The sequence below is a fragment of the Petaurus breviceps genome, unplaced genomic scaffold, assembly GCF_028583685.1.
Source record: "Petaurus breviceps papuanus isolate PSGF00001 unplaced genomic scaffold, PetGlider_PUasm1.0 90842, whole genome shotgun sequence".
NCBI classification, from domain to species: Eukaryota; Metazoa; Chordata; class Mammalia; order Diprotodontia; family Petauridae; genus Petaurus; species Petaurus breviceps.
This window is the reverse complement of record NW_027187358.1, coordinates 5,838,463-5,866,427: the sequence shown is the minus strand read 5'-3', so window position 1 is coordinate 5,866,427 and position 27,965 is coordinate 5,838,463. Positions and strand designations below refer to the sequence as shown.

At 39.2% G+C, this 27,965-nt stretch overlaps 1 protein-coding gene across 2 annotated transcripts in view; it reads left to right on the top strand.

The window, feature by feature from the left end:
• THADA (THADA armadillo repeat containing) overlaps positions 1–27,965 on the top strand; it is a 460,437-nt gene that overhangs the window by 41,956 nt on the left and 390,516 nt on the right. For both annotated transcript variants that reach the window (XM_069071596.1, XM_069071597.1), the window contains exons 17-22: positions 729–951; positions 2,111–2,246; positions 2,538–2,674; positions 6,734–6,892; positions 9,279–9,436; positions 27,474–27,583. In XM_069071596.1, coding sequence (XP_068927697.1) covers positions 729–951; positions 2,111–2,246; positions 2,538–2,674; positions 6,734–6,892; positions 9,279–9,436; positions 27,474–27,583 — 923 coding nt within the window. The remainder of the gene's footprint in view (positions 1–728; positions 952–2,110; positions 2,247–2,537; positions 2,675–6,733; positions 6,893–9,278; positions 9,437–27,473; positions 27,584–27,965) is intronic.

The following is a 27,965-nucleotide window of genomic DNA, read 5'->3' as shown; positions in this document are numbered from 1 at the left end:
TATTTCTGATGGGAATAGGACTGACTTGTGATTTCATTGGCACAGGGAACTTCCAGATGATAACATTTTCTTCTGTCGTTATAGGTCAGCATATTCCTTGCAGCTTAGAGGGCTGCCCAGAGCTGTTCTATCAAACTCTAATAGAAGCAGATCCCTGCAGGCAGCATATAGATTTAGAAAACCACAAATTGGCATTATCTGTGTTGTAGTGTGATTTTATTTATCTTGTTAAACATTTCCCCATTACATCTTGATCTGATTCCTTTTGGGAACTGCCAGTTTGACACCTTTGGCCTAGAGCACTCAGAGATTAAGTGATTTGTGTAGTGTTACCCAGTCAGTATATGTCAGAGGCAGGTCTTCCTGTCTCTGTGGTTGGCTCTCTATCTCTGCTCCGCCATGTTGCTTTTCGTGTGTGTGTGTGTGTGTGTGTGTGTGTGTGTGTGTGTGTGAGAACACATCATATAACACCATGACTTAATGTTCCCAACACATACGTCGAGTTTCTATGTCATGATCCCCAAAGCTATTCTTGGTAACTGTCCAGGTACCAAATATATAAATATATATATATATATATATATATATATATGTATTAGTAATTCATAATTTCTGAAACCAAATTGATTGGAAATATAATAATATTGAGTAATAACATAAACAGATACAGAAACTGAAGAATGTGGATGCTGCAGTGAAAGGTGACTCAGCCTGTTTTTGACTTTTAGGATCCTTTGAAACTGCAGGCCTTGTTCTGTGCGGCAATGGACCTGAGCACGAGTACCAGGCCATACGACTGTGTCACGGCCTCCTATCTACTGAGGTTCTTAATTGGTCAAGAGGGCCTGCTGGCAACCCTGGCTGCTTTCTTTAACAGTCCTCCCGGGCCTTCACCCTGCCAGAGACATGGAGAGGAGCCTGTTGCTTTTGTGGAAAGGAACACGTTAATGGGTTTGTATTGAGTCAAAGACCATCTGATTGCATTTGTTAAACCACACATCTGGCAATACCTCCCTTCACTCTGGTACAATATGGGTTGAAAATTAAACATTTAAAATTTATACAAACACACTCTTTTCCTCAGTAGCTTTCCAGTAAAAGTATGCCATGGGTATCCATGATTATATTAGATTATGTTATATGGCTATATCATACTATATATCTTATGCTATATTATATTGTATTTGTTATACTATATCATCTTATGCTGTGCTATATTATACTATCTTATGCTATACTGTATTATATTATGTAATATGCTGTTGTTGTGCTATACTATTCTCTTATGCTGTTATATTAAATTTACATCATATTATATATACTATATTATCTTATGCTATATTATATAATATTATCCTGCTATGCTATCTCATACTATATTTTATGATATGTTATATTGAAACCTTGTGCTAATCAACAGCTCATTCAGCTTTGAGCTTACTCTCAAAGTCCTTTTTCATAGCTTTAAAGATGTGCATTAAAAAGGATTTAAGATCTTATTTTTTTAAATACTTTTCATCCTTCATAATATTGCTATGATAATATAATTTTAAGGTAAAAAAAATTGACTATACCATATTACTTTAAAACACTGTATTACTTTTTCTTTTGCATCTGGGGGGTAAGAGGCCTAGAGATAACTCTGTGAGAAGGAAAGATGTGGGACCAGAATGGGGAGGACACAGAGAGGCAAAGAGAGAGAAATGGGAATTCCAACAGTATTAGAAAAAAGCATGTGGATAGCTAAGTTTCTCAAGAGAGCTGATGTGGGGGAAAATGGGTCAGTTCTGGGAGATGTGACCTAGGCCGTGATTAAAAATGATAATGTGACACTATCAGGGTGGAGCAATTGGTTTTCAGAGCTGAATACTGCAAAAAGGATAAGTAAAAGAAATGACGTCAGATTTAACTTTGAAACAGTAATCTTGCCTAAAAATTGGGGTATGGACGAGGACCTTTCTCTGTCTTTTTTTAGTGAAAATCTCCCATTTTGATCAAAGTTTTGGTTTTTATAGATTTTTAAAACTTTACTTTTATCCAAGTTAATTTAATTTGAATTTATTTTTTAAAAAATTGGTTTTTTTCTTGTCTTTTCTTTTCTCTCTTCTAGTTATTAGGCACCTTTTAGAAAATCTTGAGAGAGAAATATCCCAGGCTGAAAGCTCTCTACTGCAAGCAGCAGCATTGTTTCCTATGTATGGGCGAGTTCACTGTATAATAGGGGCTTTTCAGCAGTTATCTTTAAAGTAAGTTGATTCAGATCACTTTCCTTTGAACAGATGACTGACTACTTCAACTTTTAATTTTAAGTTGGATATGAAATACAATCTAATTAATGATGACCAGCAGAATATTTCAAGACAATAATCTTTTGAAATTTTAATGTGGATTTAATTGACTTATTTTAAATAAGAACTCACCAGTCTTAAGATTTTTTTTTAAAAAATTGCATGGGAATTGGGTGTGACTTAAAAAAAATTTGGTAAACTTCCTTTTGTTTTGTATGCTTAAATTCATCCCTCTGGTTTTCCTTGAAGCAACCTGGCATTGGTGACTGAATGGAGACATGTGGTGGCCAAGCTCATTTTGATGTCCTATAGGCTTTCTGCTGTAGTAGCACCAGTGGTTCAGAGTTCTTCCCCAGAGGGCCTCATTCCAGTGGACACTGATTCAGGTAAGGCAAAGAAAATAAGTTAAAAAAAAAAAAGACTAAAGATTCATTGAGCTACAGATTTAGAATTGGAAGAGACCATAAAGGTCAGATTTCCTCATTTCACAGATGAAGTAACTTGCCTCTTAAGTAACTTGCCCAGGTTACACAGCTAAGAATGTCACAGACTTAGGATTTGCTCACTCAGATCTTCTGACTACAAATCAGTGTTGTTTTTACTGGGCCATGTTCCCACTTGTAGTGGTTTAATTTTTATAAAAGTAATCTTACTGCTCCATCTATGTAAATCCTAAATTTGTAAAGAATTATGACATTAATAGCAAGGGAATTTATGCTTTATTATTAGAATTTGTCAACAGAAGGACCTGGTTTTGAATCCTTTCTCTGCTATTTGCTACCCAAGCAATTTTGGGTTAAGGTATTTCTTGGCTGCATTTTCTTCATCTGTAAAGTGAAGGGATTGGACAAGGTGATCTCTGGTCACTTCAACTTCTAGTAGCACCAATGATCCAATGAAAAGTGATAAACATGTCTTGTGTTGCCTAGATCCAGTCAATTATAAAGATACTTTCCCCCTACGGGTGATTTGGATTCTTTCTTGGACAACATCATGATCATGTGGATCATGGTTGAGGCAGTGTCTGTGCTTGGGGAAGGGAGGTAGGAGCAATGTGTTATGTAGTTAGCAACAACCAGAGAGAATCTGTAAGAAGCAAACAAAAGCTACAGCACAAGGCATGAGTGAGAAGACCACCTGATACCATCTCAAGGTTCTGGCGTAGGCTAAGGCTTCTCCTGGTTCCAGAGCAGGGATATCCCAGTGACAGAACTCTGACTAAGAGCAACAAAATGATTTCCAGTGCATGGGAGGGGCAGCTGCCCAACCAGGGTGGATCCTGACAAGCTATGAGACTGTTATTTTGGATCAATAAAGAGCTAGGAAGGCATTCTTCTTTTGGATTTGAAGTCAAATACAATTAAATCACCCCCTGGTGCCAAGTGTATAAAAGCTCAAATGACAGTACATGTTAGGGGTAGCCAATTAACATGGGGGGGATGTCTTAGGCTGATTTGGCGCCATCCCTATCAAACCTAAGATGTACGCTTTAGGCAGGAAATGTTGCATCTTAATCTTTGCTAAAAGTGAGCTGCAAAAGAATTTGACACTGAGATTGCCGAGATTGGACTCTACTCTTTGCTTTGCTGTCTGCCTAGGGACTAAACCTCAGCTTTTTGCCTTTCTCATCTGAACAGTGGAGGAAAACAACCAGACTTGTAGATAGCAGTTGGCCTTGGAAAAGCACTAGCATCTATTGCCAGGACCACTCCCTGGTTTGGGCTTTACTATATGGTACCTCCAGTGAATGAATCGGGCAGGTTTGGGGGGGTTGGGGCTAGCATGAATGATGTTATATTCTTTTACATATTATTGTGTATAGTAATAGTAAGATGAGAAAAATTATCTTATAAATAAAATACTTCTCATTGATAAGGAATTTAAAATACAACACAACATCTTTAGGCCTCAGACTCTGTATTTATATGATTTTTTGTTGTTGACTGTAGTAAAACCTTAGGTAGCACAAGAAGTTTACTTTAAATTCCCACAAAGACAGAGTTCTCCTAGGATAGTACCCAGCCAGAAAACCCAAGCATTTATGTTTATTGTAACCTCAGCTTCTTTTCTTTCATTTATCTGGCCCATGTCCATTTGTATGGCTTTAATAAATCATCCATATTCCCTCTCTGTTAGGCCTGAAGGAAAAAATTTAAGTAACATAACAAATGAGTACAAAGTGGGAATTTTTTTGCTACAAAGAATACTGCCTCTTAGACCTCTTATCCCTTCCAGTGCCTTGTACCGTGCCTAGCATAGAGTAGATGTTTGTTCATTGATTTGTTGATTATTGATTATTAGTTTGTTATGTCAGTTTTTATGACTGCCTAGGTAGTGGTTTCTTAGGGAGTATAGTCTAATTTTAATGTCACCTTAACTTTAGAACTGTAAAGCTTCTGCAAAAAAAGTGTATTCTAAATCGAAATATAGCTTTAATAAAGTATCTGTGCAGTTTTAAAAATATGAAACAATTTTAATGTTTAATAGTTGAAATTTAAATAAAAAAAATAATAGTTTAAAATTTAAAGTAATTTAAATTCTTTGCAGAAATAATCTGTAAATTATATTCAAAGGAAAAGTGAATTTTCTCCTCACAGAGAAGATGAAATAGTAAGGATACAGCCCTTTCTCAGCTATAGTAGCTATGTTTTTTAGTCATGAGAGCAGATATAAAAACACACAGTATACAATTAATACGATAGTTGTCCTAGTTTCTTTTTTTTTAAAGAATTTGATTGTAAATGGTGTTTTTACAAATTACTTCGATCATATATGTGACTTAAGTGATTAAAGTTTTTACTGCTACAATGAGTATTTTATTAAGACTCTCCTATATAAATAACTTTTGCAGAATCATAGTGAGAACTAGGAGAAGCCTTAGAAATAATTTAGGGTAGGCATTCTTTTTTTGTTTGTTTGTTTTGTTTTGTTTTTTGCTTTTTGGAGGGGGGAAAGCAAATTGGGGTTAAGTGACTTGCCCAAGGTCACATGGCTAGTACGTGTTAAGTTTCTGAGTTCAGATTTGAACTCAGGTTCTCCTGACTCCAGGGCCTGTGCTCTATTCATTGCACCACCTAACCTTCCCTAGGGTAGGCATTCTTAAACTTTTTTGTGATGTGGACCCCTTTGATGACAGTCTGGTAAAGCCTCTAGACTCCTCAGAATCATATTTTTAAATGCATAAAATAAAATACATAGCATTACCAAGGCAACCAATTATACTGACATACAGGGATCAAAACATTTTTAAAAAATAAGTTCATGGACCCTAAGTTAAGAACCCCTATTATAGTTCAACCCATTCATTTTGCAGATGAAAAAAGTGAAGCTCAGAAAAATCATGTGATTTGTTCAAGGTCATAGATTTTGTTAGTAATAGGTCTGCTGACTCCAAATCTAGGGTTCTTTCCATTCCAAGAGCTGACTTGTCCCCTTCAGGTGCACAGCCTTTTTCTGCCCGCAGGAACAAGAGGCATCACCTCTGTCTTCAAGCTCACACTCTCTATCCCTGTCCCTAGCACACTCCTGGTTCTCCTGTCCTGTGGAGTTCAAACACATACACACATACTCCCAGCATGCCTCTCCCCTCCCCTCCCTTCTCTTTCCCTCTCCTCTCTTCTTTTACCCCTTCTTCTCTCCCCCCTTCCTCTCCTGCCTTCTTCCCTCCCTCCCCCATTCTCTTGTTATTTCTTTCTTTTCCTGATTCTTGTTTTCTCTCTGTCTCTCATTTTCTCTCTGATTATCTCTCTCCTCTTTCTGATTCTCTTTCATTTTCTTCACTCTTAACTCATGATATTCAGAAAATGCTGTGGATTCCTTTTTTAGCAGTGAGACAGAGGTTACAGATCTGACCTGGATGTTTCTAGAAAGTAGTATTTGCAAGAGTTTTAATTGTGAGACACTGTATGTAGCACTCCTGATTCAAAGACCTATAATTTCATTGATCCCTATGAAAAAGGGATTCTTGACCTGTGAACTTAAAAAAAATATATATTTGGATATTAATATTTCAGTATAATTGGTTTCCTTTATAATCCTCTTTTTTTCATTCAATGTATTTAAAAATGTTATTTTGAGAGGGGATTCCTAGCCTTTACCAGCCTGCCAAAGGGACCATGACATACAAAAAAGTTAAGAGCCCCAGCTTTTAGAATATCCCTAGCCCCTAGAGACATCCTTCCTCCTTTTCTGCCATCCAGCTTGTTCCCCACCTTGTGTGTGCTGCTGATGGGCACTCAACACATGCACATGGGTGCCCACAGACATACAAGTCACTCATCAGCAGCCCCTGCTGATTCATACCTGGCTGCTTCTCAGTGTGAGTAGTGGAGCATTGGATGGGGTTGTCATGCTTTTGGGGACCATAAACCCTTCGGGGAAGGTCTGAATGTGACATGGAAGGCATTGACTTGTCACTTTTACATATTATCATCTCTCTGTCTTAGAAACGGCAAATCGCTTGCAGATGATTCTCAATGAAATTCAGCCTCGAGACACAAATGATTATTTCAACCAGGTCAAAATGACAAAAAAACTTAATGGTCTTGGTTTTGAGGACCTAGCTGCTGGTGTGCCAATGATTGCTACGTCTGCAGAAATGAAAGGTAATATAACTGTAGGTTAAAAGATTTCCTTCGGTGTGAGTGCTAGACCATGATATTCTGAAAACGCTCTGGTTATCGTCCTTTTAACAGGGATTCAGGTTACAGGTCTAACAAGGAATCCAGGTGGTACAGTGGTAAGATTGAAGGCCTTGCAATCCAGACTTGGGTTCAAGTGCTGCCTCAGACTCCAGCTGTGTGTCCCTGGGCTACTCTAACCTCTTTTAGCTTCTGTTTCTGTCAGATGGGATTAACAGTAACACCTGCCTCGCATGGATCAAGTGAGATAGCTTTGCAAACCTTTAAGTCTGGTGAACACTATTACTATTATTATTGTTATTCTAACCAGAACATTTCTAGAAACTAGTGTTTGCAGTATTCTTAATTGTGAGAATGTCCTTGCAACATACTACTTCAAGGACTTATGATTTGATTGTTCCCCATAGAACTGAAGCTCCTTGAGGTCAGGACTGCACCATTTTTGTCTCCCTAGTGCCTGGCATAGTTGAGTATTCAGGACATGCTTGTGACTTGATTGACTGGTTGGTATGGGTGCTCCCTCCATCATTACAAATTACAACCTTTTTCTGTCTTTGTAGAAAGTCTTTATGAATTGTTGTGGGTAAAAAAATTCATCTATTGGTCAACTTTGTAGGGTATAGGCCTCTCCAAACTTGGCTAGTCTGGACCTCAGATGAGAGACTAAATATATTACTGGGCCAGCACTGGAAGCCTGCCCTACCTGGTGGGCCCTGTTTTTGGGTTCCACAATCTAGCCTGGAGAATGCAGGATCACTTCTATCCAGGGTGAGGAACTAGGAAACATCTGTCACGGAGGCCTCTGTAATGTGTTTAGAAAACTTTCCCCAGGGCAGCATACAACGACCCTTAATGAAAGAGCCTTGATTTGTGAAATCTATCTCGAAAGCCTAAAACTAAGGCTGTGGTGGGAGAGTTGGCAGAAGGCTCCTGCCGGGTAAGTTGGTGAGGCATCGATGGACATCTGTTGTTGGGGAAGCATACAGCTTCTGCCAGCATTGTGTTTCGTGATTATCTGCTTCAGGAGTCATTAAAATCAAGCTGACTTTTAAAGGAAAGTGAACCATTCTCCTTGGAATGGAATGGGAACTTCTGTGTTATGTCAAGGCTCCAGCATTTCAGCTCTCACTTTCCATTTAATTGCCGGGCAGTGTTATGTAACTTTCTGTCGTGTTGTAAAAGGATATTTAGAAGCCGAGAGTTTCTTAGGGATTTATTGGTTTTCACTTGCACTGACTAGATTAAAATGGTTATGGGTTTGCTGCTATAGTATTCAGTGGCATAGGGAAATGATCTGAGTAACACTCGGGAGTGCCTTCACTCTCCTCTAGGTGGGGCTGCTGCTACATCATATAAAAAATTGTTTATCATTTTGGACTGTATCCCTGAGAATATCAGCAAAAGCAAATTGCAGTTTTCATATTGAGGGTAGGACTTAAGTATCAATCTAATAGGATATGTCATGTGCATCTATATGCATATGTTAGAGTGGAGATTCCTTTTGGGTACAGATGGGTTGGACTAGATGGCCCCAGGGGTCCTTTCCAGCTCTCAGATTCTGTGAAATGTGATTCTGGGTTCTCTTTGGATTGCTTTTGATTTCAGTGTGCTTATCTTGTCTTCTTTCCAATGTAAAAGCCACCTGGACCAAATTATTAGATAGTGACGTGCATTTGTAATCCCTTGTGCTCAGCTGTGAGATCGAGGAGAACTGTTATAGAGGAAAAACTGAAGTTTGCTGATAGTTTTCAATTAATAAATTTGAAACTAAATAAATTCTAAACAACTAAGTAAACTGGAAAAAAAAACCACGACATTGATTTACTTAATCTGATAATTCATAAACCATTCACAAATGAACTTTTTCTCAGACTTAATGGTGTGACAGATTGTATTTGTCTGTTTGCTCTTCCCTGAAACACTTCTTGCCCTCTTTTTTGCCTCTGTACCTTTGTTCACTCTATTTTCTATTTCTGCATCTTCCTCCCCACTGATTCCCTCCATCTTTCCCTATTGAAATCTCACCTGTGCTACCAAGGCCGTCCGACACCAAGTCCACCTTTGTGAAGTCTTCCCAGACTCCTCAGCCACAACATGCTTTTGTGCTTGTTAGTACTCTCATGCATCTCTAGTGCCCTTAATAAGATTTTAATTTGTAGGTAGTCATCTGTGTGCATGTCTTACTTCCTCAACTATGGCTCCTAAGAGCAGGTATCTTTAGCAAAACAGTCAGCAAGGATGCCTGTCTTCTTTGTGATGACTGCTCTGCCCTCAGCCCTGTGATGTAAGCACAGTGGTCATTCAGGATACATTTCTGAGTTTAATTTGTGGTATTGTTGTTGTTTTTAAGGTAAAGAAGGACAGTCTTGTGATGTCACAGCCCAGGCTGTGCTGGTGTGTTGCTGGAGAAGTATGAAAGAAGTTGCCCTGCTCCTGGGCATGTTATGCCAACTTGTGCCCCTACAGTCTGTGCCTGAAGCTCCTGATGGATTAGTGACAGTGGAGCAGGTAGGAAAGCTCTTCTTTTCTTCTTAGTGTAATTTCAAAGCAGAACCTAAGTCATAAACTTACTCATGACCTAATTTTAGAAATCATCATTGTTTTAACTTTTTCTTCAATAAAATTTCTAATATCTAAGGGAGACCTGTGATGGCTACTTGCCTTTGTATGTGCATTTCAGAACTATGATTTTTAAAAAGTACATTCACAGAACCTGATTTAGTAGTACATTAATAAAAGTACTCATCACCCTAACTTTTGTTTTTCTTCTTCGTATAACAGAATTTAGGTTTTGGCAAACTTTGCCTGTTCATATGGCCCTGAGAGTTTTTTCAAAAAAAAAAAAAGTACAATATTGATTGATTGTGAATCTCATGTTTCCTACTACATAGATAATAAAAGTGTAGTTTTTTTGGCTGACTTTTAGCTCAAGACCACAAAGTTAGTTCACCATCTGGGACTGTTCAAGTGACTTGACTGCAGTGTTTACAAGAAATTAGCTTACCACAAGCATTTCATTTGGAAATATTTTGGATTTATTAGATTTCTGTTTTTAATTGATTCTCCTTTCCTTTCCATATGGTTTCAACAAAAATGATTTTCCAGCAAAGATATGCAACATGTATTTTCTGTTTAACATTTTCCAAATGAAAATAAATATTTACTTTTTCCCAAGGTGTTACAGCATTCTAGAACAAAATAAATAATAGTATATAGTATGTGGCTGCACTTTTTTATTTCCATACGCTTTTCATGGTATTATGTGAGAAGTGCCGTGGAGATAATGACAATATTTTCGTTCTCACACTGTCTCTAACTTTGGTGTTTTCATATGGTTAGCAGCTGGTTTTGTAATGTTGTGAGGCCCCGAGATAGAGAAGTGGAGAGACTGGTATCATGGTTCCCCTCATCACGTCCCCTGGTTCCTTCCAAATCAAACAGGCATCTGTGTCCTAGTGTTACAGTCAGTGCTGGCTGAGTGGCCATGGTGCCAATGCCAACATCTTCAGGGTGGAATCTAGCCATGATTAATGACTGCCTCACCAGCATTTGCCATCTTGCTAGGAAGTAAACATGTGCGAATGCTCCATTCTCTGAATTTCTCATCTTTTATTTCCAGGGCCTTGTAAAAACAGCCTCTCTGTGTATGCACGGATGTGTGTGTTATGTGTACACACAAGTTCTCATATGTGGGTGTGGTGACCGGCTACTATGTTTTGTTTTGTTTTGTATGTAAGAGAAAGTTATTTTTCTTTTGCCATAGCTGAGAAAGTAAATCTGTTCTAATATGTAATCTACCTCTAGTTAGAACCATAGTCCTCATTATGAGAAACTTGCAGTCCTGTAACATTTTATGTATCCCTTGGCACTTGAATCTTTTAATGAAGAGCACACTATGGAGACATACATTTACTACAGTTGTGAATCAGTTGATGGCCATTGAAATGGGAAGGTCAGATAAATGAAACAGCAACTTTTTCCCCCCTGTTTATGGTTGACTTTCTACAAAAAATGTACCTATTTTAGCTGCATGACCTGTTTCATCTCCATTGTAATGGAGATTGGTCATTTTTCTATGTTGTAGTTCTTGTGATTATCTTAGACACAGATATTTTAGAAGCCGCTTACCATTGAGTGAGGCACTTGGAGTCCAGTGTCATCCTGTGCTGTCTCTGGTAAATTTTGTTTCTATTTTTATTGTATTCTAATTTCTCTTGTATTCTATTCTAGTTTCTATTGTCCACTAGGTATAGGTGTGCACTGGTTTAGTAAAACCTGATTCAGGAATAGCCAGATAGAAAAAGCAGAGGTTAGAGAGTCACCAATTAATCATAAGTGTTCCCTTTAGATTCCTTTAGAATGTTCTACTTATGTATTATTTAAAATAGGATTTTATTTACAAAAATTGAATTGTCCTACAACTAACTGTTCAGAATCCCATCTGTTATATAATGCAGCATTTACTGTATTTTGGTCACGCAGTCAACCCTAACTCCAGCATGAAAATTGTAATACTCTTTGAATTCAAATCTGACATCCTCTCATGATCTTAGGTACCATTTAAAATTGCATTGATAGGATCCTTATAGTTATTTGTAGTTATTGAATGTAAGTAGTAAGTTGTTTTCTGTGCATTATTGGGGAAGGGAAAAGAAAAAGTAAAAAAGAAGTTGAAGGAATGATTTTAATGTAGAGAAGGACCCTATAAGGACCTCCATAATTTCTCTTTGACCCAGTTCAGCTCTACACTATTCTCTACTCTTGAGTCCCTGGCCTCCTTATCTTGTGGCCATTCAGGCCTTGCCATGCTCCCCCCATCTGCTACTTATACTCCTATTCTTGTGCTGCTGAATGGAGGCAGGGAAAACCATGAAATAAAACCTAACCGAGGGGGTCCACTTCAAATTTGTGTCATATGACCCCAGCTGGGTCCTCACTGCCACAAGGCAATCCTTTAGCACTTTCCTAATTGATTCACTATCCCTCTCACCCCATGTGGCCCCTCCTGAAATCTCCAGTGATTCCCCCTCCTCCTACCCTCTCATCAGAGAACCTTCCTTATATTTTACTGAAAAAACTGAGGTCATTGACTGAGAACCTCTGCCTTCCTCCTCTCATTGCTCAGATGCTGATCTTTTTCTTCACCCTTGTCTCATATAAAAAGGGGGCCCTTCTTCCCACGGCAGACCCCTCTGCTTGCACAAGCGATCTCATTCCATCCTGTCTCCACCAGCAGAAAGCTCCTTGTCAATCTCCACTCTCTCATTTATCTCCAGGTTATCTCTGTTCTGCTTGCTGCTTCCTTATTGCCAGCAAACATGCCCATCTCTCCCCCATCCTCAGGAAACCTTGAGTTGAGTTGACTCATCCATCTCTGCTAGCCATCATTTCTTATCTCTTTGCCCTTTTGTGGCTACACTCCACCACAGGTGCCTCCACTTTCTTTCCTTTCACTCTTATTAATTCTTTACAGTCCGGTTTCCAGCCTCATCCTTAACCAAAACTGCTTTCTCCAAAGTTACAAATGATCTCTTGCCAAATCTAAATACCTTTTCTCTGTTCTAATTCTTCTTGACTTCTCTGCAGCCTTTTATGCTGCTGATCATCCTTTTCTCTTTGATAATCTCTTTTCTCTAGGATTTTGTGACACTGCTCCTTCTGCTTCTCCTTCTACCCATATGATGGATCCTTCTCAGTTTCCTTTGCTCTGTCGTCATTGGGGTCCTGGCTAATCATGGGTGAACCACAGAGCTCTAGCCTAGGCTTTCTTCCCTTCTCCCTCTATACCGTTTTACTTGGTCATTTCATCAGCTCCCCTGGATTCAGTTATCACTTCTACGCACATGGTTCTCAGATCTATTTATCCAAGTCTCCATTTTTTGCCTGATCTCCATTCTCGAGTCTTTAGATGACTCTTGAGCTTGGATGCCCTGTAGATAATCTTAAATAAAACATGTCCAAAACTGAACTCATTATCTTTCCCCTAAAACCCATCCCTCTTCCTAATTTCTGTATCACTATCAAGGGCACTACTATCCTCCCAGTCACGCAGACTTAAAACCTAGGTGTCATCTGTAGTTCCTCACTCTCTTGCTCCACACTTCAGATCCATTGGCCACACCGCATCAGTTTTATGTTCGTAAAAGCTCTCGTGTATGCCCCTTCCTTTCCTGACGCTGCTGCTACCCTGGCACGGGCCCTCGTCCCCTCACAAGTAGACTATTGCAATAGCCTGCTGGTGGGTCTGTCTGCCTGAAGTCTCCCTGCTCTACTCTGTGCTTCATTCAGGCAACAAAGAACACTTCCTAAAGCTCAGCTCTAGACATGCCAACCCTTACTATGGTGGAATCCTATCACCTCCAGAGTCAAGTATAAAATCTTGTTTGGTTTTTGAAGCCCTTCGTAATCCAGCCCCTTCCTATTTTCCCAGATGCCTTGCACGACGCTCTGTCTCCTAACTCAAGGCATTTTCATTGGCTGTCCCCCATGTTTCTTCTACTTTCTGTGAGAAGGCTCTCCTGATCCCTCCTGATTCTAATGACTTCCTTCTGAGGTTACCTCCAGTTTACCCTATGTGTATCTTGTTGGTACATAATTGTTCACATCTTGTCCCTCCCATCATAATGTCAGCCCCTTGAAGGCAAAGATTGTTTTTGCTTTTTTTTGCATCTCCAGTGCTTGGCACAGAACCTGGCACAAAGTAAATGCCTAATAATGTTTATTTACTGATTTCCAAGAGTATTTGGCAAATGTTTTATAGCTTCATTGACTTTTAATTTTTTTTTAAAGTAATTTGGGCTTACTGCCAAGATGGCTGCCTGAACAAGAGGCAGGCCCCTCCTGTTCGATGATGGCAAAACCTGGGAGGTAGAGGTCAACTCAAGAATCTAGGGGACCCAGGACAAGGGCAAACAGAGTTGACCACCCCACACAGGAGCAGAGCTTGGGGCACAGGCCTACGGCAGACCTCTAATTCAGAACTAAAGGTGGAGAGATGACTAGAGCAAAGAAAATACCATTTAGTATCAAAAATTATTGCAGATCTGATTCTGTAGCAGCTTCAAGCAGAGACTCAAAGTAAAAAAAAGAAATGGACTCTCCACAAGGATTATGAAGAAATGAAGAAAAAGCTAAAAAATCAGAAGAGAATGTGGTAAACCTCACCCAAGAAGTGGAATCCATGAAAACAAGAAAAGACCATACAGAAACCAGTGACCTCTCTAATGGGGGAGAGGAAGCATGTGTCCCTTCAGAACCTTAATGTCTTCAAAGGATATTGAGAGAATCGAATAAGAAAATCAGTGGTCCTAGGGAAAGAGGGAGAAATTGGATCTGTTCTAAGCATTTTAAGAGAGGAAAGAGAAGGGAAGGTAAAAGGAAGAATATGCTAGTAGTGTAGAAGGGAGGCAGAAGGGGGTCAGATTTGCCTCTTCTCATAATTAGGGTATGTGAGAAGAATATATTAACATTGAGAAAAGTGGGCATCAGATGAACCTCACTCTTATCTGAAATGGACAAAGGAGGGTTGAACACTCACATGTACACTCACACAGTTTGTTTAGAAATACATCAAACTCAGTAGAGATACAAGCAAAGACAGTGAAGGGGGAGAGAGTAAAGAGAAAGAATTATACTGGAGACAATACTGTCACAAGCAAAATTGATTTCCTGATCCTAAAAGAATTAAAAGAGGGGGAGGGGAAGAACAGATGAAGAAAAGAACTGAAATTTAAAGGGTTGCTTCTGATTGCCTCTTAAGACAATTGGGGAATGGCTCAATAAATTGTGACTATAATGGAATATCATTTCACCATAAGAAATGACAGAAGAGACGATTTCAGAGAATGGTTGGTAGTATGAATTGTTGTAGAGTGAATTGAGCAGAACCAGAAGAACCCTTTATATAAGGACAGCTACACTGTAATGAAAAACAGTTTTGGAAGATCTGATAGAATTCTGATCAAATGTTGACCAGCCATGTCTCTAGAGGACATACAGTTCTGCATATTATCTGCCTTCTAACAGAAAGGTGAGGACTAGGACATAACATTTTTGCACATGGTCCTTGGGTGGATTTGTTTTGCTGACTGCTTATTTGTTATAAGGGTTTAATTTTTTCTTTTCTTTATTACTTTTAATTGGTGGTTGGTAGGGTAGAGGGTTTTAAGGATAAGAGGTTAGCAATAATGACTCCAGAAAAAAAAGGGGGGGGAACATTATGACATTTTTTAAATGCACAGAAGAGCAAATGAAGGAAGGTCAGGAGGAAGCACCAATAAGCAGAGCAGTTTTGAATTTGTCTTATTCTTTTTTTTTAAAAGCAAGTGCTATGAAGTAGAAATTCATGGTTTCATATTGAATGTTTTTGCATTTTGCACTGTGTATGGAAATGTGCTTTCTCAGTATTTAAGTTAAGAATTTTAAGATAAATTATAAAGAATTTATTTTTAGCAGCAAAAAGGTGTCTTAGTGCTTTGAAGTACATGAAGAGTGAAGCTCCTCTCTTGGAAGGAGCTGTCAGCCTCCCACAAAGCTTTGCTGTCAGACCTTCATGGAGTCTGACTGTGCTGTACCTGGTGGTGACGAGAAGAACACTTCATCCCTGTTGTGACCATTGTCTCATGGACCCCAAGACCAGGCACCCAGTTGGCAGAACTACAGATTGGATCCCCAGACAGAATAAGCAGCAGGACAGAGATCTGAATATCCCTTGGGGCAAAACCAAAACCAAAAAACCAACAATACACCACCCTCAGGGACTGTTAAGTACAGTCATTGTCATCCTCTCCCTTCTGGTAGCCATTTTCCTGAAAAAAAGAGCATCTGCCGGATTTTAACAGGATAATGAACTTCGAAATTAGGAGGCCTCTCTGTAAAGCTCTAATGCAGGATCCTTCCATTTCCTAATTTATTTGGGGTCTCTTCTAATTTTTTTCTTTACATAGGCTGAGGCCCTTTGCTAGTTTGTGTGACTTTAGGTTACAGGCATACATACTGAAATTTAGAATAAGTAGAAAGGCAGTGAGAAGACTAAATGGGAGCTTTGGTTGCTGTAGAAAGAGAGCAGAGAGCTAGCTGTAAGGAGAGCCAATAAAGTATTTTTAATAATATCTATTAATAGAATGAAAGAAATCTGGTTGGAAGGTACTTCATAAACCATCTGTTCCAATGTTCTCATTGTACAGATGAAGAAACTAAGGCACAGAAAGAGGTTGAATTTTTTGCTCAAGTCATAAGGCTCATTAATGTCTGTGCTGGGATTTGAACCCAGCCTTCCTGACTCGCAGCCACCATGATCTTTCCAGCATGACACCCCCACTGCCTTGTTTGATTTTACAAATGAATATGTATCCAGAGGTCTATTGAAGTTCCTTCCTACTGTGTAATCACACAATGAAAGGTTCTTTCATAATATCCCCGTACAAGAGGCAGAGATAAAACCACCTTTGAGGGATGTAAATTGAGACCCTTAAGGAGTGAACCGGGCAGGCAACCTTATCATGCAGCTTCCTGACTCGAGCTTGTCTGAGTTTCATGCTTGATGTTTCCCTAATGCAGGGGTTTGGATTGATAGACGTGGTTGGTGATCTTTCCAAGGGATATATGACACCCATGTGCTCAGTCCCAGATGTGAAGAGGTACTGATTTGTAAGAATTTCCTCTACCTAGGGCCTTAGCATATATTTTCCTCTGTAATTTTAGAACAGAGGTTGAACTAAGCTGTTGGGCAGGATTTTCATATTGACTTTCCTCTGCCTGCTTAGCATTTATTGCTAGAGAAAACAGCCATTGCCTGCTGTCACGGTCTCCTTTTCCCTCCAGTCTGCAATGTATGCAGCTGACTATTGGTTTTTTGTTGTTTTTTTTTTCGTTGCTGTAGTCCTTTTATTTCTGTTTTTAGTTACTCAGAAATGACCTGTAAATAGGGTGTGTACACTTACCAGCTTTGAAAAGAATCTGAGGTTCTTTTCCCTAGCTAAAACTTGTTCCGTGTATGACTACTGGTTTTTACCCAATAATCATCTTAAATTATATCAACAGCTGACTACTTAAAAATATTATGTCATTTATTAAACTAGTTTAACTTTCTTAATTTAAAGGTATATTTTAAGACTTTTCTTATAACTTGGAGAAATATTCTAGACTAAGTTGCCTTTTCTATCCTAATTTCCTAAGGTTTCTGTCTTTAGGGAAAAAAAATCATTTTACAAAGAATAGAAAATAAGACAAATATCAGATCCTGGAGCAAAGTAGATTGTTAATTCCTTGAGGTTAGAGAATATGATTTATTGGACTCCTGTACAGGATAGTAAACAGGGCAGAGTACATAGATAGTTGATGGATATTTGTCAAATTGAATATCATTAAATAAAAACTAATCAAATTTAGATATGGGAGAAAGTTGAAGGATATAATAGTTTAGCAGCCAAGCAGGAAGCTTAGCAAGCAGACATTGGGGTGTGTTGAGATGAGGGATGCCCAGAAGTTTTAAGAAATAGTGTTTTCTTTCCCACCACCACTTGACCACCATTCCCTGCCCTATCTGCTGCTGAAACCTTCCATGTATATAGTCCTCTCCATTAGAAGGTGAACTCCCTGAAAGCAGGGACTGCCCAACGTTTCCATTAGTATTCCTAGTGTTTAGCACAGTGCTTTACACATGGTAAGCACTTAATGTTTTCTCCTTCCTTCCTTCCTTCCTTCCTTCCTTCCTTCCTTCCTTCCTTCCTTCCTTCCTTCTTCCTTTCCTTCCTTCCTTCCCTCCCTCCCTCTTTTCCCTCCTCTTTTTTCTCTTCCTCTGTTTTTTCTTTCATCCTTCCTTTTTTCTCCTTTCTTCCTTCTGATCCCCCTTCTTCCTTCCTTCCATCTTTCCTTCCTTCCTCCCTTCTTTCCTTCCTTTCTTTCTCCTTCCCTCCCTCCCTTCCTTCCTTCCTTCCTTCCTTCCATCTTTCCTTTCTTCCTTCCTTCTTTCCTTTGCTTCTTTCTTTTCTCTCTTTCTCTCCCTCCCTCCCTTCCTTTTTTCCTTCCAACTGGAATAATAACACAGTAAGTTAACATAATATTTTTTTCATATCAACACCGAGTCTTCCTATGTGTAAGACATTTTCTCAGATACTAGGGATGGTGCTAATATCATAAACCCAGTTGACTGATCAAATGGTGATGCCCCCTATTCCTCCCCCATGAAAATAGAGAAGTTTGGAGCAGGTATCTTGAGGAGGTCAAGATGAGGTTGCTTTTGAAATACCTATGGGACACCAAGAGAAATGTCTAGGGCAACTGGAGATGAAAGATTGGAGTGTGAGAAGGACAAGCTTTACGACTCATTTGTGTATAGATGGTAATTGAACCCATGTGAATGGATGAGATCACACAGGGAGAGAGGGTCTGGAACAGAACCTCGAGGAGCAGTCGTGCTTAGGGACTGGAGAAGGATGATGAACCAGCAGAGGAGACAGAGACTTGTTCTGTTTGACCCCAGTGGTAGTGTGAGGAACAGTGGGTGTAAATTAAAAAGTGGCTGCTCTCAGTTTGATGTAAAGAAATATTTCCTCATGAGTAGGGCTGTTTAGAAGTGGAAGGGACTGTTTGCCCCAGCAAGGAGTGGGTCCTCTCCCCTGAAGGTCTTTGCACAGAGGGTGAATGACCATTTGTAGACTATGTGGTAGAGGGCGTTCCTGTTCAGGCCTACCCAGATATCAGGTTCAGGTCTTCCTGACTATAGGCCTGGCACAGTGTCCACTGTGCCACCTTGATGCTCACGCATGTCATCTATTATAACCTGGATCCCTGTCATTGGTAAAGAGAAACAGTCCAGGGCCAAGTGTGACTCTACAATCCAAAGTTGATGCCTAAACATCAATGTCTACTCTTCAGTCTAACCAATCTTTCCTAGGCAAAGATATTTCTACTGGACTGTGATATTGAGTCCACCTAGACATCAGGGCAGCAAAGAGTTGCAGGGGTGGGGAGCCTGTGGCCTTGAGACCACACGTAGCCTTCTAGGTCCTTGGGTGCTGCCTTTTGATAGAATCCAAGTTTTACAAAACAAATCCTTTTATTAAGGGGATTTGTTCTGTGAAGTTTGGATTCAGTCAAAGGCCTGTACTTGAGCACCTAGAGGGCCATATGTGACCTAGAGGCTGCAGGTTTCCCATTCCTGGTAGAGCTCCAGCTGGCGTCAGCGAGACCTGACTTCAAATCTTGCCTGAAACATTACTCCTTGACCCTGGGTAAGTCATTTAACCTCTGCTTGCCTCAGTTTGCTCAGCTGTAAAATGGGGCTTATCATAGTACTACCTCCCAGGATTGTTGTAACAATCAAATGAGATAACATTTGTAGAGTGCTGGGCTAATTAGACTAGTAAATAATGAAAGGACCCTTCTAAGGGGATAGCGGTATTTAAACAGAAGGGAATCTTGTTGGACTAGAAGGCCATTGAGGTCATTTCTGACACTGAGATTCTGTGATTCAGTGAGATGGAATTCAGAGGACTTTGGTTTCATTCCAGATTCTAGTCTTTTAAAGACACTTTTAAAGGCACTTTGGGCCCACAGGAAAGATTTATTTTGCTGCCACTGCAGCATGAAGGACTTTGTGATGGGCGCTGTGGAAATAGTGAGTATAGATCATAACACGGCGTCTGCCTTCCAAGTATTCACAGTTGGCAGTGGGAACCAAGACAGAAATATATGTAATAATAATGCTATTTATTGGCTACCACATCAAGTCTGAACTCCTCTGCAAGGCATACTCTGACCCCACCCTACCTTTCCATCCTTTTCCTACATCTTCTCTCCCCTGTAGGCCCCAGCCTGGGTCACACTCTCCTCTTCTTAAAGTTACTCCCCCCCTTTCTTTTTGGCTAAATTCTCCTCATCCTTTAAGGCCTAATTGGAGTCCCACTGTCTCCATAAAACTGTCTGTGGCTATTTGAACACAATGATTTTAATTGTCTTTATGAGTTGAAGGCATCTCAGCAGCCATCTAATCCAACCTTTGCCTTGATAAAGAACCCTCTTTATATCATGCTAGACAGATGGCCATCGGCCTTTTGTTTAGGGGAGCACCCACTGAATGTCTGGAGAGCTGTTAGGAAGTATGTCCTTGCATTCAATCTAAATCTATCTCCCTGAAACCTGCACCCATGCTCCTAGTTCTGTCCTCTAGGTCTAAGCAGACCTCCAGGACTGTTCCTTCTGCTGCTGACACCCCTTCAGGTACCTGAAAGCAGCTCTCCGTTTTCCCAAAGCCTTCTTTTCTTTACTCTAAACAACCCTTTTACTTGAGGAAATCCTGGATTATCACTGGAAGATCTATCACTGTGCCAGCCACCTTCCTCTGCATGCTGGCCAGCTTATTAATGTTCTTTCTAAAATGGGGTGCCTCCAACTGAACACAGTACAGCTGATGATGTCCGAATTGGATAGAATCCAGGGGACTGTCACCCTCCTGGTTCTGGACTCTGTGCCTCCCAGTACATCCAGTACATGGAGCATCTTAGTTCTTCATTTTTTAAATCTAATTAGTTTTGATTTCTTACATAGACTGAAAACTCCTTAAAGAGAGATATTCAATTTTATAATTCCCTTATATTCTTCCCCAGGTTTTAGCACATTAGCAGGGCACACAAGACTTTTTTTTAAAATAAATTTTATTGGGGCGGCCAGGTAGCACAGCGAGTAAGAGCACCGGCTCCAGTGTTGAGAAGACCTGGAGATCTAATCCCGGGCTCAGACACTTAGCACCCACCCAGAAACACCTGGCCATGTAACCTTGAGCAAGTTACTTAACCCCAATTGCTTAGGGGCGGCCAGGTGGCTCAGGGAGTAAGAGTACCAGCTCCAGTGTTGGGACGACCTGGAGATCGAATCCCGGGCTCAGACACTCAGCACCACACCCAGAAATAACTGGCCGTGTAACCTTGAGCAAGTTACTTAACCCTGATTGCTTAAGAAAAAAAAATTATTGATCTATATATTTTTATAGTACCAAAATTTTCCCTAGTATCTCTCCCTTTACCTCCCTTGTCTCAGAGATATCCCATATAACAAATAATTTTTTTTTGAAAGAGAGGAAAAAATCAACAAAACCAATAAGTATGTCAAAAAGGTCTAAAAATATGCAATGTACCAAGCCTGTGGACCACATACTACATGTAATAGGACATTCTAGAAATCATTATTGATTCATTGTTAATAGGATGTCTGTACTTTTTTAAATAAATGGGCCCAAGTACTACACAGAGTAAGAAATAACAAGTATTTCTATAATAGCACTTACGTTGTATCAGGCATTGTGCTAAGGGCTTCATAAATATTATCTCATTTAACACAACATCTCCAGGAGGTATGTGCTGTCATTATCCCCATTTTACCTTTGAGAAAACTGAGACAGAGGTTAAATGGCTTGCCCAGTGTCACATACCTAGTAAGTGTATGAGGCTAGATTTGAATTTAGGTCTTTCAGACTCCAGGGCCATTGTTCTATCCAGTGTTTCCTAGGTGCCCATAGGTATAGAGGGAGGTGGCATGGGTTGCAAAGTGATTATTGAGTGTGATTTTAATCAGGAAAAACTTTCTATATCTTACTCTTGCTTTAGAAAACCCTGCCTCCTGGTGACTCAGGTCTTAGGTAACTCTCTCTCTCTCTCTCTCTCTCTCTCTCTCTCTCTCTCTCTCTCCCTCCCCCTCCCTCTCTCCTTTTCTCTCTCTCTCTCCCCCCATCCCTCTCCCTCTCTCTCTTTCTCTCTCTCCGTCTCTCTCTGTCTGTCTCTCCCTCCTCCTCCCTCTCTCCTTTTCTCTCTCTCTCCCCCCATCCCTCTTCCCTTTCACTCTCCCTCTCTTTCTCCCCCTTCCCTTCTCTCCTCTCTCCTCACTCTGTCTCTGCTTTCTCTCTCTCCTTTGTCTCTATTTCTCTGACTGTTTTTTTTCTCTTCCAATCTCTCCAGTCATGCCCAAGCCTCTTAGTACTAAGCTTGATCTGAAATTGGTTTCTTCCATTAGCTGACCTTCTGTTTTCCAGCCACTGTTTGAGAACACGCACATACTGGATAATTGAATCACACAGCAAATCTATGAGGAGATTGGGCATTTTTATTTTGTGCTGTTTGATTTAGACCTCATTCAAAGTCAATGAGAATAACAGATAGCATTGAAAATCTGATCTCAGAAATGACAAATGCTGGAGGGGATAAGGGAAACATAGGTACACTAATGAAGTGCTGGTGGAGTAATGAACTGGCCCAGCCATTCTAAAGAACAATTTTGAGCTAGGCCCAAAGGGCTGTACAACTGTGCATGCCCTTTGACTTAGCAATACCTCTACTAGGTTTGTATCCCAAAGAGATAAAAGGAAAAGGACTTGTATATACAAAAATATTTATAGCAGCTCTTTTTGTGGTGGTAAAGAATCCAAAAGCAAGGGCATGTTCATTAGTTGGAGAATGGCTGAATAGTTGTAGCATATGGTTATGATGGAATACCATTGTGATATGGGAAATGATGAGGGGGGTGGTATCAGAAAAATATAGCAAGACCTATATGGACTGATGCAAAGTGAAGTGAGAAGAACTAGGAGATCATTGTGTACAGTGACAACAATGTTGTAATGATGATCAACCATGAAAGACTTAGCCACTCTGATTAATAAAATGATCTAAGACAATTCCAAAGGACATATCATGAAAAAAAATCTTATTCACCTCCAAAGAGAGAACTGATGAACTCTGAGTGCAAATTTAAGCATAATTTTTCTCATTTTCTTTATTTTTCTTGCTTTTTGGAAAATATGGCTAATATGGAAATATGCTTTCATGATTTCACATGTATAATTGATATCACATTGCTTGCCTTCTTAGTGGGTCTGGGAAGGTGTAGGAGGGATGGAGAGAATTTGAAACTCAAATTGTTTAAAAAGAAAAGGATGCTAAAAAATAATAATTTGAAATGTTAAAAAAAATCTGTTCTCTTCTATTGGAGTTAGCACTTGGCATTTCTAAGGTCACTTTCAAAGGTATTATCTTGGTTTATTAATAGAATTATTTAGCATTGAGCCCATCCTCTCTAGAACATATTTTGACACCTGTCATGTTTTTGAAAAATGTTAGCCTTGTTAACTAAGGAAATCAGAGGACCCCTTCTTTATGATTTCTTGTTTTTATTTTCTGTAGCTTGAAATACCTGCTTAGAAACTTTTAAAAATAAGGTATGTCTGTGGATTGGTGGATTTTTTTTTTTAATTGTAGTCACATTAGAGTCAGAGAATTGATTTTCCTTGTCTTCCTGGTAGGATTTGGTTTCCCAAAGTCTTTATGCTGCTTTAGGAGCTGAATTGAATGCAAAGAGGATTCACGTCTACAATTGGAAACAAAGCAAAATAGTTTTCTAAGTTCTACCATTTGGAATGAAATGACAGGATTCATGTGCATTTATCTTTCATTTATCCTGTTTTGACTTGGCTACAGACAAGAAATTCTGGCTCTTTATTACAAACTCTAAATGTTATCATTTACTAATATTGTATTGCACCAAATATTATCACTTACTAATACTATATTACATTACTTCAAATATTATCAAGTCTTTAGAAATATCTTTTCTGAAAGAATAGAGCAGGAGTGGGGTTCTAGATCCTCAGGTGCGACCTTTTGACTAAGTTCAAGTTTTGCAGAACAAATCCTTTCATTAAGGGGATTTGTTCTGTGAGTTTGAATTCAAAGGGCTGCACTTGAGCACCTAGAAGGCCACATGTGGCCTCAAGCCTTCAGGTTCTCCTTCTGGAATAGAGCTTTGGTCATTGCTATAGTCAAGAAACTTAACTAGTCTAGCATTTCCTTTATAGGTTACCTTGTTTAAGTCTCTATTTTCTTATCTAATTTTTCAAGTTTCATCAATTGTTTACTTAACTGAACTTGTGGTTGATGTGATGTCTTCCCCTCACAATACCCACCCCCTAATAAAAATGGAAAAAAACCCAGGAAATAAATAAATATAGTCAAGCAAAATAAATATACACAAAATCCATGTCCATAAATGTCGCTCTCTTTCTGCTTTTAGAGTCCATTGCCTCTCTTTTAGGGGGCAGGTAAACATGCTTCATCTTAGGTCTCCTCTAGGCATGGGTGGTCATTTCTTTGATTAGAGTTAAGTTTTTCTTTATAATGTTGTTGTATTCCTTATTGTGTTATTGTATTACTTATTGTCTTGATTCCACTGACTTTACTCTTAGTTCCTACTTCCCAAAATTCTCTGAAATCTTGTCCTTTCTCATTTTTTATGGCCTAATAATACTCTATTACACATGTGTGTACCACGCTATAATCAAACATTTCCCATTGGATGAAAACTGTCCTAGTTTCTATCTTTTCCCTTTTCTTTTTAATACCCACTTTGTAATCAATAAGTTTATTTTACTTACATCTCTCCCCTCCCTGGTATTATCCTTTCTCTTAACCTGCCTTATTCTTATCCCTGACATTTTCCCTGTTGAGCATGATGTATTTTTACACAAAATTCTTGTGGTCATGTGTGTGCATGTAGATGTTCAACCCTTCTTTGTCTAGTGAAGTTTATCTGATGCCCCTTCCTCTATGTTTTCTTTTCCTCTTTTACCCCAATTTTGAGAAATAATACAATCTACCCCTTTCTTCCTCCTTTCTACAATAGTATATTCCTTTTATATCACCTTTTCTTTCCATTCTTAAAATCCCCAGAACAGAACCAATCCATTCCCAGACCTTCTGTGTTTTTCTTATTTTAGTTCCTTAAGACATTAAGGTAATAGAGGGATATTTGTTTCTTTTTCCACATTAGGATATCAGCCCTTAATCATTATATAAGCCCTTTCCATTTGCTTACATAAACTTGTCTTTCTAGGTTTTTCTTTACTTTGCATTTCAAAATTCCTGCTCAGCTCTGGTCTTTTCACTAAAAATTCTTGAAAGTTCTCTATCCTTTTAAAGATACACTTTTTCCCTTGTAGAATTATATTTGGCCTTGTAGGGTAAGTTATTCTTGGTTGTAAGCCTATATATTTTGCCTTTTGGAATATTGTACTCAAAGCTCTTCTCTCATTTATAGTAGAAGCTGCCAGGTCTTGTGTGATCTTGACTCTGGTTCTTTGGTACCCAAACTCTCTTTCTGGCTCCTTGGAGTATTTTTTTTTTTTTTGAGGAAACTGGTTTTTGACTATAGCATTCCTGAGACTTTTCTTCTGTGGTTTCTTTCAGGAGCGCATCAGTGAATTCTTTCTATTTTTACTTTGCTCTCTAGTTCTAATACATCTGGACAGTTTTAGTTTGTGATTTCTTGAAATACAGAGTTTATACTTTAAGAGAAATTATGATTTTCAATGAGTCCAGTAATTCTTAAGTGATTTCTTCTTGATCAGTTTTTTTTAAATAGCAGATATCTTGCATTTTCTTCTATTTATTCCCCACCTTTGTTTTGTTGTAATGTTTCTGTCATTGATTTGTGTTTGGTCTTTTCTAATTTTCAGGGAGACCATTCCTTGTATAAGATTTATCACTTTGCCTTCTAAGTTATTCATTCTTCTTTTAGTTCTTTCCTCCAGAGCTTTTGTTTTATATTTTGTCTCTCTCTTTTTTTTTTTTTTTTTTAGCAATTGGGGTTAAGTAACTTGCTCAAGGTTACACAGCCAGGTGTTTCTGGGTGGGTGCTAAGTGTCTGAGCCCAGATTCGATCCCAGGTCATCCTGACTCTGGGGCCAGTGCTCTTACTCGCTGTGCTACCCAGCCGCCCCTGTCTCTTCATTTCTTCTGGTGTAGTTGTTACAGATTTATTCTCTTCTAGGTTGTATATTTTGGATATTTTTGGATTTATTATAATTCTTTATTGGGTCTGTATCTTCTTCTGCTTGCTCTTCTCTCCTACCTTAGTTCCTGAATTGGGGCTTTGTATCAGGGCCAGGCTCCACCACCTGCTAAGCTTTTGGGTGGCATAGTCATTTCTACTTGGTCTTAGCCTGAGTCACCTGAGTTGTTCTTAAACTGACCTCCTTCTCCCTGAATTAGGCCTCTCTTCCAGATCTTTGAGATTCAGTGAGTGGGATCTTCAGTGCCATCTCTAGCATCTCAGGAAAGACAGACCTGGGGTGTCTTGGGCTAAGTGCTGTCATTACTACATTGGTTACTATTGTTTCTGGTCCCTTCTAAACTCCACACTGAGAAATTCCAACCATCTTAGTACTCTTGATGTTTTCAAATATAGAACCTTGTCAGCTACATGTATTTTTGGCACCAAGGCTACCCTCTTATTTGCCCCTTGGACATCTTGCTAATTTTTTGTGAGAGTATAGAGTTGATGAAGTTGCTATAGTTTCCCAAAGATTTTTTTAAATCATTATTCAGTCTGGTGTCATTCCAAATCCCACCCTTCCCCTGAAGTAAGTGGGAGGTAGGGAAAAGGAGAAAAAGCTGACCTTGTCTGCCTATTACCAATTTTTTAAAGTCAACATAGACCAACTTTAATAATCTTAAATTGCACCACTGGATTAAATTTTAGTAGTTATAAATCAAATAGCTTGTTTAACTTGAAAACTATAGTAGTCCTTCTGGTCCCACCCACAGGTACAGAGAAGCTGGTTTATTGGACATCGATCAACAGGCAGTCTAGTAAATCCAGTAGTCCTTGGTTATTCATGGGGGCTAAAAAATTGAATCCAGTTTTCTCTGGGTCATTATTCTTGAAGCCAGAGTTTCTATACCTTTTTGGTGTGATAGTGATAGCCTGGTGATGAAGCTTATGGATCCCTTCTCAGGATCATGTTTTTAGATGTATAAAATAAAATATATAGACTTACAAAAGGAACCAATTATATTGAAATGCAGTTGTCAGAATATTTTTTTTTTAGTTTCCAGACCCCCTCGAATCTATCCTGCACCTTAGAACTAAGAACTCCAGCTTTATATGAATGCTTTTTAGTTAGAATTCCTTCACTTTGGGGGTGGCTAGGTGGCGCAGTGAATAGAGCACCGGCCCTGGAGTCAGGAGGACCTGAGTTGAAATCCGACCTCAGACACTTGACACTTACTAGCCGTGTAACTTTGGGCAAGTCACTTAACCCCAGTTGCCCTCCAAAAAGGAAAAAAAAAAAAAGAATTCCTTCACTTTGGGGTGGTTAGATGGCAGAGTGAATAGAGCACCAGCCCTGGAGTCAGGGGGATCTGAGTTCAAATTTGACCTCAGACACTTAACACTTAATAGCTGTGTGATCTTGGGCAAGTCACTTAACCCCAATTACCCTGCCTTCCCCCCTCAAAAAAAAGAAAGAATTCCTTTACTTCTCTAGAAACTAATTTCATTACCTATACCTTTGGTTTCTGGGCATGGTCATCTTGATGTGATATCTCCTTATGGTTGTGTTGCATGATGTAGTTTGACAGTTGCCCCAGAAGGGATAGTTGCTGTGGTTTTGGTAAAATATATTGATATCTGGGGGTTTTGTTCTGTTTTATAATTTGGAATTAAATGAACTTGTAAATACCTGCATACAAATGAAATATGTATTTTTAATTTTTTTTAGGTGAAGAATATAGGAGACTACTTTAAACAACACCTTTTACAATCCAGACACAGAGGAGCATTTGAATTGGCTTACACTGGCTTTGTAAAGCTGACTCAAGTCCTAACCAGGTAAAAACAAAACAAATATTCCTTTTGTGTACATTTTATAGAGTTAATATGCAAGCCATGTGAAGAAAGAGCTTACAGCTGTGTCTACAAGAATACAGTTTAGTTGGCTAGAAAACTTCTAGAAGAAATTGTTTTCTTAGATCTTATTGTATGGTGTGCTACAGAAGTTTGAGGGAAATGTCCAAACCTGGCAGTGCTCTCCTTGAAAGTGGATTTGAAGTAAACTTGAATATTTTGCTAAAAATAGCTCCCAAATTACAATTTTTTTTCAGTGAATGAACTGAATGTTTGGTCTGTTTGAAAATTATTTGGTATTTGGAATAAAGCATCGCTGGGTGTGTGTGTGTGTGTGTGTGTGTGTGTGTGTGTGTGTGTGTGTGTG